The sequence below is a fragment of the Oryctolagus cuniculus genome, chromosome 1, assembly GCF_051225735.1.
Source record: "Oryctolagus cuniculus isolate XC-2025 breed Fujian yellow rabbit chromosome 1, ASM5122573v1, whole genome shotgun sequence".
NCBI lineage: Eukaryota > Metazoa > Chordata > Mammalia > Lagomorpha > Leporidae > Oryctolagus > Oryctolagus cuniculus.
The window spans coordinates 232,998,481-233,011,774 of NC_142867.1; the positions used below are offsets into that span (position 1 = coordinate 232,998,481).

At 61.7% G+C, this 13,294-nt stretch overlaps 1 protein-coding gene across 19 annotated transcripts in view; it reads right to left on the reverse strand.

Moving 5' to 3' along the window:
• FNBP1 (formin binding protein 1) overlaps positions 1 to 13,294 on the reverse strand; it is a 121,888-nt gene that overhangs the window by 4,685 nt on the left and 103,909 nt on the right. For 4 of the 19 annotated variants that reach the window (XM_070058012.2, XM_070058065.2, XM_070058030.2 and 1 more), the window contains 6 exons: positions 10,300 to 10,314; positions 7,123 to 7,232; positions 3,542 to 3,674; positions 2,305 to 2,411; positions 2,076 to 2,215; positions 486 to 1,061 (listed from right to left, as the gene is read on the reverse strand). In XM_070058012.2, the coding sequence (XP_069914113.1) occupies positions 883 to 1,061; positions 2,076 to 2,215; positions 2,305 to 2,411; positions 3,542 to 3,674; positions 7,123 to 7,232; positions 10,300 to 10,314 (684 nt within the window). In that variant the 3' untranslated portion in view covers positions 486 to 882. Of the gene's footprint in view, positions 1 to 485; positions 1,062 to 2,075; positions 2,216 to 2,304; positions 2,412 to 3,541; positions 3,675 to 7,122; positions 7,233 to 10,299; positions 10,315 to 13,294 lie in introns of those variants that run through there. The other 15 variants (XM_070058016.2, XM_070057977.2, XM_070058041.2 and 12 more) reach the window with 6 other exon arrangements.

Consider the following 13,294-nt stretch of genomic DNA (forward strand, 5'->3'; position numbering starts at 1 on the left):
GAAATTCTAAAACACTCCCCAGGAGATGCAAGCGCTGAGTCTGAAATGGGCTAATGATTAAAAAGAAGACACACACAGGAAAACATCTGCAAAGCTCCGGTGCATCTGGGGTCTCCGCCTCCCGGAGTTCTGTCCAGGCCCCACCTGCGTGGGCGCTGCACCTGCCGCGGGGCCGCCAGCAGCACAGAGGGCGCCGAGGCTGACGGCAGGGGTTCGGCTGCGATGGGCGGAGCCAGGGCACCCAGAACAGCTGTGTCGAATCCCTCCCCCTACTCCAGATACTGGCGCAAAGCTGGCCAGCTTGCGGTGGGTTGCTTGGGATCAGACAGGCGTCCAGCGCCCCTGGACGCTCTCAGCTGCGGGGCTGGCCCCGTCCAAGAAAGAGGCACACTTCCGGTACCAGCACTCGAACCCAAGGAGGGGGAGATGGCTTTTCTTAGCTTTATGACTTCCTCCCGAGTGAACGATTGTAGCACTCAGCCGGCTAGCATGGTCCAGTTTATTAAGCTACAAGACGTGACATCCTAGAGCCCCAGGCAGTATGGCGGACGCGAGCCACGGAGCACCCCGGGGGACGCACGTGGATGCTGCCACTCCAACACTGACCGGAGGCTGGGATGCAGCGGTCTGCGCCGCCCACACAGGAAGAAGCGCTTATCAGATTTCACGGCAGAGCTGAGTCGGCAGCGGCGGGCGCCTTCCACGCGCGATCTCACAGCGAGTGAGGCGACTACAGCGACACGAGACAAGCAAGGGCAGGCGGGCGGCACCTGCCGTCCACTGGGAGGTGCTCTCCTTCCGGCCTCGCCCAGAACTGCCCCGAGCAGCCACAGCGTGGGACAGACAGCGCCAACGGCTTTAAGTGTGTGTGTGTAAGCGGTATTAAATATAAGTCTTAGCACCTTTGGCATTTTTGTCCAAATAGACTTGGACGTAGGAAGTGGGGACATAGCCCTCCTCGTCCTCGCTCCTCCGAATGCGGGTCCAGCCGTCGCCTTTGTCCTCCTCAATGACGTACAGCGTCTCTCCTTCGGCCACGGAGATGGTCCCTTCGTTCTGGCCTGGGAAGGCAGGGTGGGGACAGTGTCTACTCAGGTACCGTGCGGCAGGTGCGGCAGGGGGTGCAGGCTGCCGCGTGGCGCCCTGGCCCTGGCCCGGGGCCTGCCTCCTGCCGCAGACACCACCAGGGCCTGTCCTCCAGGTCCCCAAGGGGCCCCCTCTCCTCCCGCCCAGGGCAGTCTTGGGGGGGGGGTCTCCTCTATCCTCGCACCTCCTTGGACTTCCGGCTGGGGCCAGCGACTGTGCTGCCTGCAGCCACGCCCCCTTTAAACGCCGCCCTCCTGTCTCGCTCCCCGTCTCTGTCTCGCTCCCCGTCTCTGTCTCGCTCCCCGTCTCTGTCTCGCTCCCCGTCTCCGCTGTTTCTCTGTGGCTAAGGCTGCACCCTGACGTTGCCTGGGCCCTGAGTGCTACACGGGGTGCACCCGGCCCCTCCTCCTTCCCAGACCGCACTCCTCTCTGCTCCTGGCTTCCCAGTGGCCTGAATCCGAGCGGTTTCTCTGTGGCCATCCCTTAGTGGGGTCTCCCAGAGACACGCGCCAAGGTCTTTTGTAAAGACCAGCACCGGGGCGGTGGGGGGACCAGCGTCGAGGTGCAATGGGCACCTCACCAGCATCCCATGGGAGCCCGTTTGGGTTCCGGCTGCTCCACTTCTGAGCCAGCTCCCCGCTAATGTGCCTGAGAAGGCGGCGCGGGCTCAGCCCTTACACCCCCACATCTGGCCAGGGCCCAGCCCGGCTGCATGGGCCGTTCTCTTGACCCCGGAGGGACGCACCGCCCCCCGGACCCCTTGTCCGGGAGACCCCGCCAGCCGCCCTCCACTGTGCGTGTCTGGGGCAGGGGACCCGCTCCGTCCTCTGCGCCTCCCTCGCTTCCGTTTACAGCCTCTGCAAGACAGCCACTCCGTGCGCAGCCACTGAGCAGGGGAGCACGCGTCTCCCACACCGCCCACCGCAGCCGCACCGGCAGGGCCTGGGCCAAGGGGAGGAATCCAGAGCCAGCAACTGCCCAGGCGTCACCTTCGAACGTGTACAGCGCCTTGCAGGTGCCGATGGCGGGCAGTGGCTCCTCGTCGTCAAACTCGTCGTCGAAGTCTGGGGCCAGCACCTTGGCCTCGCTCTCCTGGCTCTGCTCCTCCGTGTAGCTGCCATCTGGGCTGCTCAAGAAAGCAAGGCACACAGCCACTATAGCGCCTGCCGCCCGGGGCCGCCTGGGGCCGCCCGCCGCCGCGCCGCCCAGATACTGTACCTCTCGCGGTCCTGCACGCAGTTGTTGACAGCCGGGGCCGTCTGGCTGTCGTACAGCCCGCTCTGCCTGCGGGCCGGCAGCCGCCCTTCCACCTCCGCCAGCCAGGCCTGCGAGGGAAAGACGCCCGACGCTTACTCGGACCCAGGCTACCTGCAGGCTGCACCCTGCGCCAGGGTGGGGTGCAGGCCCTCCCTGACTTTCCAGACGGTCCCCCCAAGCCCCCAGGGCAGAGGCCCCCCCCCCCCCGACCCAGAGGCAGAGGCCCGCAGCGGGCGGGGCAGTGGGCGCTGGGCGGCAGTGACTCCGGAGGTCACTCCCTGCTCCTCCTGTTCCGGGGGTCCTGGGACCCTGAGGTCCCTCGGGGAATCTGGGGAACTTCCGCCCCAAGCACGGAGGAGGTTTGACAGCCACATGGCCCACGTTTTAGGAGTTGTTACCTCTTTTTTTTTGAGATTTATTGATTTCAGTGAAAAGGCAGAGATACAGAGAAGGGAGAGAGAGGGAGCTTTTATCTGCTGGTTCACTCCCCAAATGGCTTCAATGGCCAGGACTGGGCCAGGCCAAAGTCAGGAGCCAGGAGCTTCGTCCAGGTCTCCCCCGCGGGCGCAGGGGCCCAAGCACGTGGGCCACGTTCCGCTGCTGTCCCAGGCCATTAGCAGGGAGCTGGCCTGGAAGTGGAGCGGCTGGGACTCGAACCAGTGCTCTTGCGGGATGCGGCACTGCAGGCAGCGGCTTAACCCACTGCTCCAAAACGCTGGCTCCTCAGCTGATTTTTAAATTGCTTTTGGATCCACCAAGACGGTGGGTGGCTCTGGACTGCCAGCTTCACTGGTAGGGGACAAAGCAGAGTGAACGCTTCAGAGTGAACCCGGTGTGGGCGTAGGGCCTGGCAGTCAAGCCCTGGCTCTGCCCCACCCCGGCTCCTGCGAGTGTGCGCCGGGCGGGCAGCGGTGACGGCTCAAGTCCTCGGGCCCCGCGGGTGCTCCTGCTCCTGGCTTCAGCAAGGCTCAGCCCTGGCTGCGGCAGGCATCTGGGCACGACGCGGCAGATGGGAGAACTTGCTCACGCACACGTACACACACGCATGTGCACGGTGTGTAAACACAACTTGAGCGCTGTCAGTTTTCAGAACCGATTAAACCAGGACAGGCAGAGGAGCAGGGCCCTCGGTGCCGGGACCCGACCTCCCGCCCGTCTCTGCCGGCCTCGGGCGCCTCCAACAGCGGCTGTCTCGTACCTCGAATTTCTGCGCCTCCAGCCGCAGCTTTTCGATGTTGTGGCTGACTTCCGCCAGTTTGTGGTCCAGACTGGCCGGGTCCCCCATCTGAGGGTTCCTCAGGTACACGTCCTTCATCTTTGTGATGGCGTCTCTGGAAAACAGAGCAAGCAGGACGTGGTGCCAGCGGTGCTCCCCGAGGGTGGCGCCCGGCCTCCGCAGAGAACCCTGCACCCAACGCGGCTGTGAGGTGCTGCGTACAGCCTTCTCTCAAGGGCGTCTTCTCTCCGACCTCAGCGAATGAGAATCGAATTAACCCTGCGCCTCCCAGCCAAACTGCAGCGGCTTCTGGGGTCCTGTGGGCTGCAGCAGGCTCACTTCATGAAGGGCCACGGCACCACTCTCACGGTGTCATTGCAGACCACCTTAACTGTGGACACCCGAATCTACTGCAGACCACCTTAACTGTGGACACCCGAATCTACTGCAGACCACCTTAACTGCGGGCACCTGAATCTACTGCAGACCACCTTAACTGTGGGCACCTGAATCTGCTGCAGACCACCTTAACTGTGGGCACCTGAATCTGCTGCAGACCACCTTAACTGTGGGCACCTGAATCTGCTGCAGACCACCTTAACTGTGGGCACCTGAATCTACTGCAGACCACCTTAACTGGTAGGGAAGTGGAATCTATGGGGTCCCTGCTGCAGCGTGGCAGGTAAAGCCACCACCTGCAACACCGGTTCCTACCCCAGCTGTCCTACTTCTGGTCCAGCTCCCTGCCAACGGCCTGGGAAAGCAGAGGAGGACGGCCCAGTGCTGGTCCCTGCACCCACGTGGGAGACCTGGAGGAAGCTCCTGGTTTGGCCTGGCCCAGCCATGGCCGCTGGGGCCATCTGGGGAATGAGCCAGTGGACAGAAGATCTCTGTCTCCCTCTCTCTAATTCTTTCAAATAAATAAATAAATCTTAGAGAGCGAGCGAGCGAGTGCGCCAGCAAGCAGGCACCCCGCTGGTGCCCTTGGGGAGTGGACACCAAGAGGCTGGAGGCCGCCTAGTGGGTGACTCATGTCCTCCGAGGTCCTGCCGGGAAGCCGGACCCCCGCGCCCCAGCAGCGCTGCCCGGGGAGGCCGTGGGCCTTGCAGGACTCTAACCCGGCCTCCAGGTGCGGTCAGCAGGCTCCGGCCGCAAGCTGACCCAGAGGCCTTCGCGGGTTAAGGAGCTCCAGACGAGCAGGGTGCGAACCCGCCGTCACGCAGCACACCGAAGCGCAAGCTGTGCCGTGACCTGGGACGCGGAAGTGCGTGGGAGACGCCCAGGGGTCCTCGGCGCCGCCTGCGGCCCGCCCCTCCACCAGGGAGGGACCCCAGTCCCTCCCCGGCTCCCTCAGCACCACCGGAGCGGGGCCCTGCGGGGGCTCAGGGCTCCCTGGGTCCCCGCGTCAGGGGGCCCGTCACACGGCAGCCGCTCAGGGTCAGCATTCAGGACGCGAACGAGCGCCCACAGCAGCTCCAGCGTCTCCCTCCGCCGTCTTCCACACAGGACCCCGTCCCGGCCGCCTGGTCCACCCCTCCGCTACTTCCTGGGTGTGAGCCCCGCTCTGCCCTCAATTCCAGCTCCCGCTAAGGCACAGCCTGCGAGGCGGTGGCTCCAGTACCTGGATCCCTGCCACCCACAGCGGACACCCGGATGGAGCTCCCGGCTCCCAGTCCCGGCTCGGGTCGGGCCTGGTCCGGTCCCGGCTGTTGCAGGCATCTGGGGGGTGAACTAATGGGTGGGAGGTCTTCTGGTCTTCAAAATAAATAATACATTTTTTTTCCTTTTTTTTTTTTTTTTGACAGGCAGAGTGGACAGAGAGAGAGAGACAGAGAGAGAGAAAGGTTTTCCTTTGCCGTTGGATCACCCCGCAATGGCCGCTGCGGCTGGTGCACCGCGCTGATCCGATGGCAGGAGCCAGGTGCTTCTCCTGGTCTCCCATGGGGTGCAGGGCCCAAGGACTTGGGCCATCCTCCACTGCACTCCCTGGCCACAGCAGAGAGCTGGCCTGGACGAGGGGCAACCGGGACAGAATCCGGCGCCCCGACCGGGACTAGAACCCGGTGTGCCGGCACCGCTAGGCGGAGGATTAGCCTAGTGAGCCGCGGCGCTGGCCATAATAACACATTTTTAACCACAGAAGTTGATGGACTTCATCGCTGTCTGTGAGGACCCCTGGGGCCTCTCTGCTGAGTCGCTTATTTTAAAATTAACTGCGCGACTTCCTGTGTTCCATCCTCTGCTGTTCTTTCTCCAGCTTCCTGAGGTGGCTCGCAGCTTGCTGGCCTCTCATTTTCTTGCTGTCTGTTTTCTTAAGATGTACTTTATTCATTTATTTACAGACGGAGTGACAGAAGGGGAGAGAGAGATCCCCAGGTCCACTCTGCAAATGGCTGGGACAGACCCCAGCCAGGAGCCTGGGACTCCATCCAGGTCTCCCACACGGGGGGGGGGGGGGGGGGGGGGGGGCCCGAGCACTTGGTGCTCACCGGCAGGACGCCGGCTGGGAGCAGAGCGGCCGGGACGTGAACTGGCGCCCCGGATGCCAGCCCGGTGCCCGCGACGCCAGCCCCGGCTCACGCTCCGAGCACAAAGCAAAGTTCCTCCCTTGTAAACTATTTGAAACACACAATGACCTGTTTTTTAGCAGTTGCTCCACAGCGCTCACTGATAACAGTAACGGCGCTTGCTTTGCAAGTTCTTAAACGCGCCGCCTCCCCGATTTCGCCTTTTACAGAATCAAACCTCACCACCGCAGAACTGCACCGTGTGCAGGGTCAACACCGAGCCTCTTCAAAGGGCACACAACCTCGTCATCAGGTGTGAAAGTCAGATTTAAAATGCATGCGTATTTTTTCATAATATACTTTTTTCAGGAAGATTTGAGAGACCCCCCCCTTTTTTTTTTTTTTGCAAGAGGGAATCCCACGGGCTGTAACGAAGCCGTGCAGTATTCAATGACAAAACACCCAGCTAAGATGATCGCTTTTAAACCTGCTGTAGGTTAGCCCGCCTTCCCGACTTTTTTTTTTTTTTTTTTTTTGGTCTTCCTTTTGCCATTGGTTCACCCTCCAATGGCAGGAGCCAGGTACTCATCCTGGTCTCCCATGGGGTGCAGGGCCCAAGCACTTGGGCCATCCTCCACTGCCCTCCCGAGCCACAGCAGAGAGCTGGACTGGAAGAAGGGCAACCGGGACAGAATCCGGCGCCCCGACCGGGACTAGAACCCGGTGTGCCGGCGCCGCAAGGCGGAGGATTAGCCTAGTGAGCCGCAGCGCCGGATTTTTTTTTTTTTTAATTCATTGGAAAGGTAGAATGATGGAGGGAGAGAGGTCTTCCATCTGTAAGTTCATTGCCCAAAAGCCCTAAACAGCCAGGCCCGGGCCAGGTGCAAGCGGGGAGCCTGGAAACTCCACCCGAGTCTCCCACGTGGGGGGCAGGGCCGTCATCGCCTGCTGCCTCCCGGAAGCACTGGGGGGAGCTGGATCGCGAGGGGCGGGGCTCACACGGGACGAGGGCACCCGCCCTGCACTGGACTTCCCCGGGAGTGCCTGCCCACCTACCTCTGGTCCACCTCCTTCTGGATGTCCTTGTTGAGCTCATCGACCTTCTGCTGCAGCTTCTTCCGCCTCTGCTCGGGTGGGAGGTTGCTGAAGTCCTCCGGCGTGGCGCCCTGGGGACGCAGACACAAGTGAGGAGCCCCGCGCGCCCCGCGCGAGGCACACGGGGGCTGCAGGGGGCTTCCCGAACCCCGTGAAGCTCCCTCCCGCCACGCCCATGGCATGCAGACTGCAGGGGTCCCGCAGCCCCCAGAGAGGCAGGAGGAGAGCGGCTCTCCACTTCCGGCAGGGCAGAGCCGGGCAGCCTTTCCAGGGGGACCCTCCTGTCCCCCGCACCAGTGTCGGGAGCAGTGCTCGCGTCGCCCTCCTACCGACCAGAGGCGACCCTGGCAGCCGCCTGTCCTTCCCTTCCTGTCTGCACAAGGCAGCTCAGGCTTCCATCCCCGGGACAGACTTTGTCAGAGAAAAAGTTTTTAAAGACGCGATCTGATCTTCCCTCTCCCCCTCCACTTCCTGCCCCCTGCTGCTGTGTCCCAGGGCAGGGCTGGGAGCCGGAGAGAAGGCCCTCCAGGGGCTGGCTTCCCCAGGCACCAGCCATCCAGGCGTCCCGACTCCTTCCTCGGGAAACAGTCGCTCTCGCTGCTCTGAGCACACGCCTTCGTAGGGCAGACCTGGGCAGACGCGACGTGGAAGGAGGCGCCAGGTGCCTTCACGTAGGCGAGGCTGTTTCCACGCGGACAGAGGAATCCGTTCCTCCAGCCAGGGGCAGGGCGAAGCAGGGGCTGCTAGCGGACTCCAAGCAGCGCACACGGGGCTCGTGCCCGGCGACTCCGCAGATGGTTACCCGGAGGCCCGGCCCGGCCCTCTGGGCCCACGCTGTGGGCGCCGGGAGCACGGCTCCCGAGGCCAAGCCCGGGAAGCAGCATTCAACTCCAGAACCACGAGGACGCAAAGCTCGCGTTCAGTCCAAGGCCAACGCGACCCGTGCTTGCAGGCCGCGGCGCCGACGGGACAGGAAGCCTGGGAATCAATCTCCCGCTTGTCGGCTCGTCCCACTGCCGCGTGTGCAGAGTCTGCTTGGGGCTGATCGGCGCGGTTTCTACAATGCTGGGGTTTTGCTTCTGCTTTCTAAAAGTCGAAATGTGACAAAACTCAAGTCAGACACGCTGCTTCGGGAGCCAGGGGTGAGGGGAGCGGTCACTGTGAACTCTGGGCAGGCCTGTCGGGCCTCACCGTGCTGCTGAGAGCCGGACACAACTTTCTAGGAGGAGGCCCCAGCCTGGCAGCTACGGGTGGCGACTGAGAACCCGATGTGGGGAGTGACTTTTCACAGTCCACTTCATGTTAATGAATCAAAACGTGCATGGACGACGCGTGGCGGGGGGCCACCTCCGACCGTGGACGGCGTCAGCAAGAGCAAGGCCCGGAAACAGAGCACACGGGGCCCACAGCCTGGGACAGTGTGGACAGAAACTCAGACTTCTCTCCCGTTGACCAGGAGTTGGTCTGAGTGACCGCCTGCGTCCCTTGCGGAAGACGTCCCGACTGTGTCGCGTCGCCGCTGGACACCTGGGCAGGCACCTTCAAAGGCTGCTGCGGCCAGCTGGAGCCTGCGTTCTTTCAGACAGCACTCGGCCATGGACGCACCCTGCCACGATGGACTTTCCCGTCGGGCGGTGAGTCAGGCCCCACCTGGGGCGGCTGGCGTGGCTGTGCCTGGCGTGCCGCCGTGGGAGGCGTGGATCACCCCCCCCCACACACATACATGCCAGGTCCAGAGGCCTTGCTTCACTCGTGGGCAAACGCTGGCTCCTCGCAGCCCCCTGCAGGCCGGCGCTAGCCCCAGGATTAGATGCCTCCTGGCTTCCTTTGCCCCTCTCCTGGGGCCTCTGTGTGCAACACTTGGCTTCAAAGTGACGCTAGAAAGTAACACCTCGGCAACAAGTCGGTCAGGAGCCGCTGGCGCTCAGCGAGAGAGCAAATAAACGCCCCTGGTCCCAGCAAGACTCCGGTCAGTCGATTTCATCCCCCCGTCCCCCCGCAGGTGGGCTCACGTCCTTGAGAACACCCGGATCGCTCTGCTTGTACCCGGATCGCTCTGCCTGGAGCGGCCGTGGGGACGCGGAGGGCTCCTCTCGCAGCCCAGGGGCTGTTTCATGTCCTACAAGATTCTTCTTTTAAGGGTTGCGTTAGATGACAAATAGGTTGAAAAAAATACACATCTCTCTGTATGCGGACACACATCCATGAAGGTAGTTCAAAATGTTGTGGCAAAAAAAATGGAATTCAAAACTAAGTCTGTTTTGCTCCAAAAGAAAACTTGCAAATCCGTGCCTGGTTCTTCCCGAGAGGCGACGTCCACGAGCCTTCGTGAGGTTCCCTCTGGAAACTGCACAGGTCGGCACGAGAGCCCGTCCCGGGCTGCCGTCGGCGGTGCCCTTGGCGGTGCCCCCGGTGCCCACTTTTTCCTGGCTAAAGGGCGGCCCCCCGCTGCCCCCGCTTTAGGGGGGGCCCTCAGCTGCAGCCCTGGGGGAGACCGTGTAACCAGGACGGTTATGGGTTATGTCGGTTAAGAGTTTCTTTTAATCAACGTAATGATTAGTTTGGCTGTTTACCAGGGCTGCGCGTTAAACAGAGACGACACAGGACGCTAAGTGAGGAATTCTGAAAAGGCTTAGGGGTCTTCTCACCACCCACACGTCTTCTTGTGGGCCTCGAGCCAGCTCTGCCGAGGCCCCAGCGTGTGTACGCGGCCCCCGCGGGCGGCCACGGAGCTCGCCCCGCCTGCCTCCTGCAGGTGCCTCCCCCCCTTCCAGCAACTCCGGGGGCTCCCAGAGGGGGGCATTTTTCATCACTTAAACTGACTTTTATTCCACACGATCCATAAATAGCCCCGTATTTAAAATGCAGATTCAAGTTCCCACAGGCGGACCCCAACATCTGTCATCCTCCCAAGGCCCCCGTTCACGGGTTAGGCGTTAATTTTCTTAGCCACTGGAACAGATTAAGGTCACCTCCAGGATCTCTGTCCCCCGAAGGCCCCATAAAGAACCCCCCACAAAGCACAGGCGAGGAGAAACACACGCCGACAGTTAATGTGGACACGGGCACAGCGTGGCAGCCACACACACACACCACGAAACCAGGGCAGACCCAGCACATGCACGGGGTTGTGCTTACCAGTTTGAGAGAAAGCTTCGTGGGAAAATTGGAGAGAAAACAGGGGGAAAAGAGAGAGGGAGAGAGAGAGAGACAAGTGAGAAGGGAGGTTCTGGGTGAGCTCCCGCAGCAGCAAGTCCACCTGTCGCCCGGGGGCAGTGGCTCAGGCCGATCTGTGCCAAAGTTCACACGAGGGGCTGGGCCCTGACGCAGCTTCGGGGCTCCAGGCCGCCAGCACGGATGCAGAGACAGACAAGCAGGCTGACGTCACAGTCCCATCTCAGTCCCCTCACGAGGACCCGGACGCCAGCCTGCGGTTGGCAACAAGTGGCTGTGAAAATAATCCCGTGCCTGTGGCTCAGAGAATCCCCCTGGGCGGCCCTGCACACAGGGCCTGACCGCTCATTCCACACTGGCACCCGAGGCCGCTCACGTGCCTTAAACCACCCAGTGGGCCACCTCTGGAACTCCTGAGGGGGGCCGCCAAGGACGAGGCCGAGATGATGCCCGTGCCACATGTGCATGGGGGGGGGGCGCGGGAGCCCGGTGCCTCGGGGGGCCGGGGGCAGGTGCCTCCGGAGGCCTCCCATTGAACTCAGGACCCCGCCAGCTGTGCCAGCTGCAGGGCGAGCACCCACGGCCGCAGCCCTGCCACTTCCACGGGAGAACAGGACGGGACCGGCGAGGCCCCGCCTGCATGTTGAGATTCCAGTGCCAGGCACCCCACCGTCAATCCAGAGGTAGGGCAACCACCTGCTGGGGCCAGACACTTTGCAGACGAAGTCTGAGCAGTGCCCTCGCGGTTGCAGAGGGCTTAAGAATCCCTCCACCAGATTAAAAAATTCGAATTCTTCCGACTTACTCAAGGTTGATGCTTTTTTTTTTTTTGTAAATAGCCAGTAACCTTCTAAAGAAACTGTCTCTATGGAGAAGAGAGATTTCTATAGGAAGGAAACAGCAAGACGGACTTCTGGGGAAGGCCGGGTGCTGCAGCCGCGAACCAGCCGGTGCCGCGCGCGTGGGCCCTCCTGTGGACTTTCGCACAGATCTGCTCAGCACGGGTGGAGTTCGGCACACACAGACACCACGGTGGCGCCCCCGGCATCTCCCCAACAAAGCGCACGGCCGAACACAATTACCACCGTACGCGTGGTCTGGACAGCGCTAACTCGCGGCCCGGCGCCTGCACTGGCGCGCCGTGGGCTGTCTACCCAGCTACTTCTGGACATGAGGTCGCCACGTTCTGACACGGACAGGTCGTACAGGAAGCAAGCCGTCAGGGCTGAACGCGAATCCCGCCAGATCCCTGCGCGGCGCCGCGGCACCGGGGATTCTTGTCCAGGATTCGACCCTGGTTTCCAGCCTCGAGCCAGCCAATCAGATCATGGAAAACCAGGAAGCCACTCAGAGGTTTTGGCAGGGACACTGCCAGAGGCCACATGCGGGGACAGAGCCAGAGCCAGGGTGGCTGAGCGCTGAGGGACAGTCACAGGGACCAACCTCACGCACAAAGAAAGGGGACGGGGAGGGAACGCACGGCCGTGTATTTAAGGGGGGGGGGGGCTCGTTGTGCCCCCTGGGACGGCGCTCTGCTGCGTCCCCTGAGCTCAGGGCACCCCCCCTTACAGAGCCACGCGTGCCACACGTGCACGGGGCTGGTCAAGCCACTCAGCTGCCCGCAGCGGCGTCTCAGGGTGAAATTTGGCCAGGAAGTCACACCCGGTGTCGTCTTAGACGAGGGCCACAGCCCCCTGCCGGGAGCGGCACAGATCGGGGCTCGAAAGATCGGCTGCTCTGCGCACGCGTGGTTTCCGGCCGGAGCAGCCTGTGGCCGCATTTGCACGATCAGGCTTTTTCCTGGTGAGAATTTCACCGGGTGCCAGGGCCTGAGTCCCCGGTCTGGTGCTGTCAATGGGGTTAGTGGCTGTGCCGAGACAGCGCCACCGGTAAACTTACAACATAGTCCCTAGCCTCGAAGGCATAGGTGGGTTTCCCTAGGGTCCTCTTCATGAGTTCTCTGTGAAAACAGAGAGACTGAGGCTGCCAATCACCAGCGAGAGAACAAAACAAAAAAAATTAGAATTCAAGTGACCGGGAGACCGCAACCCCGGACAAAGCCCTGACCGTCGCTGGGGACTTTCAAAATCTTTCGGATGGTATTTCCCATATAATGAACACGGGAGGGTCCACACTTGAGATACAGAAGTCCCTGCAGAGGCCAGAAGAGCAGACCCTACACGAGGGCAGGGAAGCCACGCCGTAGGCTGCCCCGTGAGAACAGAGTGCAGGTGTTCAGAGAAACAGAATTTTCTCCTGGATGCCGACTGCTTGCAAGAAGAAATGGTTCACCCTGTTGAATTCCTTAGATGCAAAACAAATTCTGGGAACAGCGGTTTGCACAGGATTTGTCCCCTCTGATAAGTGACTGAAACTGAACCGGGGCCGGCGCGGCGGCACAGCGAGTAAAGCCACGGCCTGAAGCGCCAGCATCCCATATGGACACCGGTTTGAGTCCCGGCTGCTCCACTCCCGATCCAGCTCCCTGCTAATGTGTCTGGGAAAGCAGCAGAAGACGGCCCAAATGCTTGGGTCCCTGCACCCACGTCGGGGACCCGTTTGGAGTTCGGGTTCCTGGCCGTCTGGGGAGTGAACCAGAGGATGGAAGATCCGCCTGTCTCTCCCTCTCTCTGTTTGGCCAGCGAAAGCTTTGGCCGGGCCCTGCAGGTGGGCCTCGAGTTTCAGCGACCCTACAGCAGGCTCGTCTTTAAGTTGATCATTTGACACGGCCCTTGATGGTGTCATCAACACCCAAGTGACGCTTGGCAGAGAGAGGGCTCCTGGTCCCTGCTAATGCTGAGATCACTAATGCTAACATCAAATCCGACCTGAGCCTGCTAACCCCGCTGCTGTGGAGTGTTTCCTATTGCTTCTTTTTTTTTTTTTTTCCCCACTTTTCGCACTGCTGCTTCCTGCGGAAAGAACATCAAATGCGGCCCAAAACGAGGGCAGCAGACGC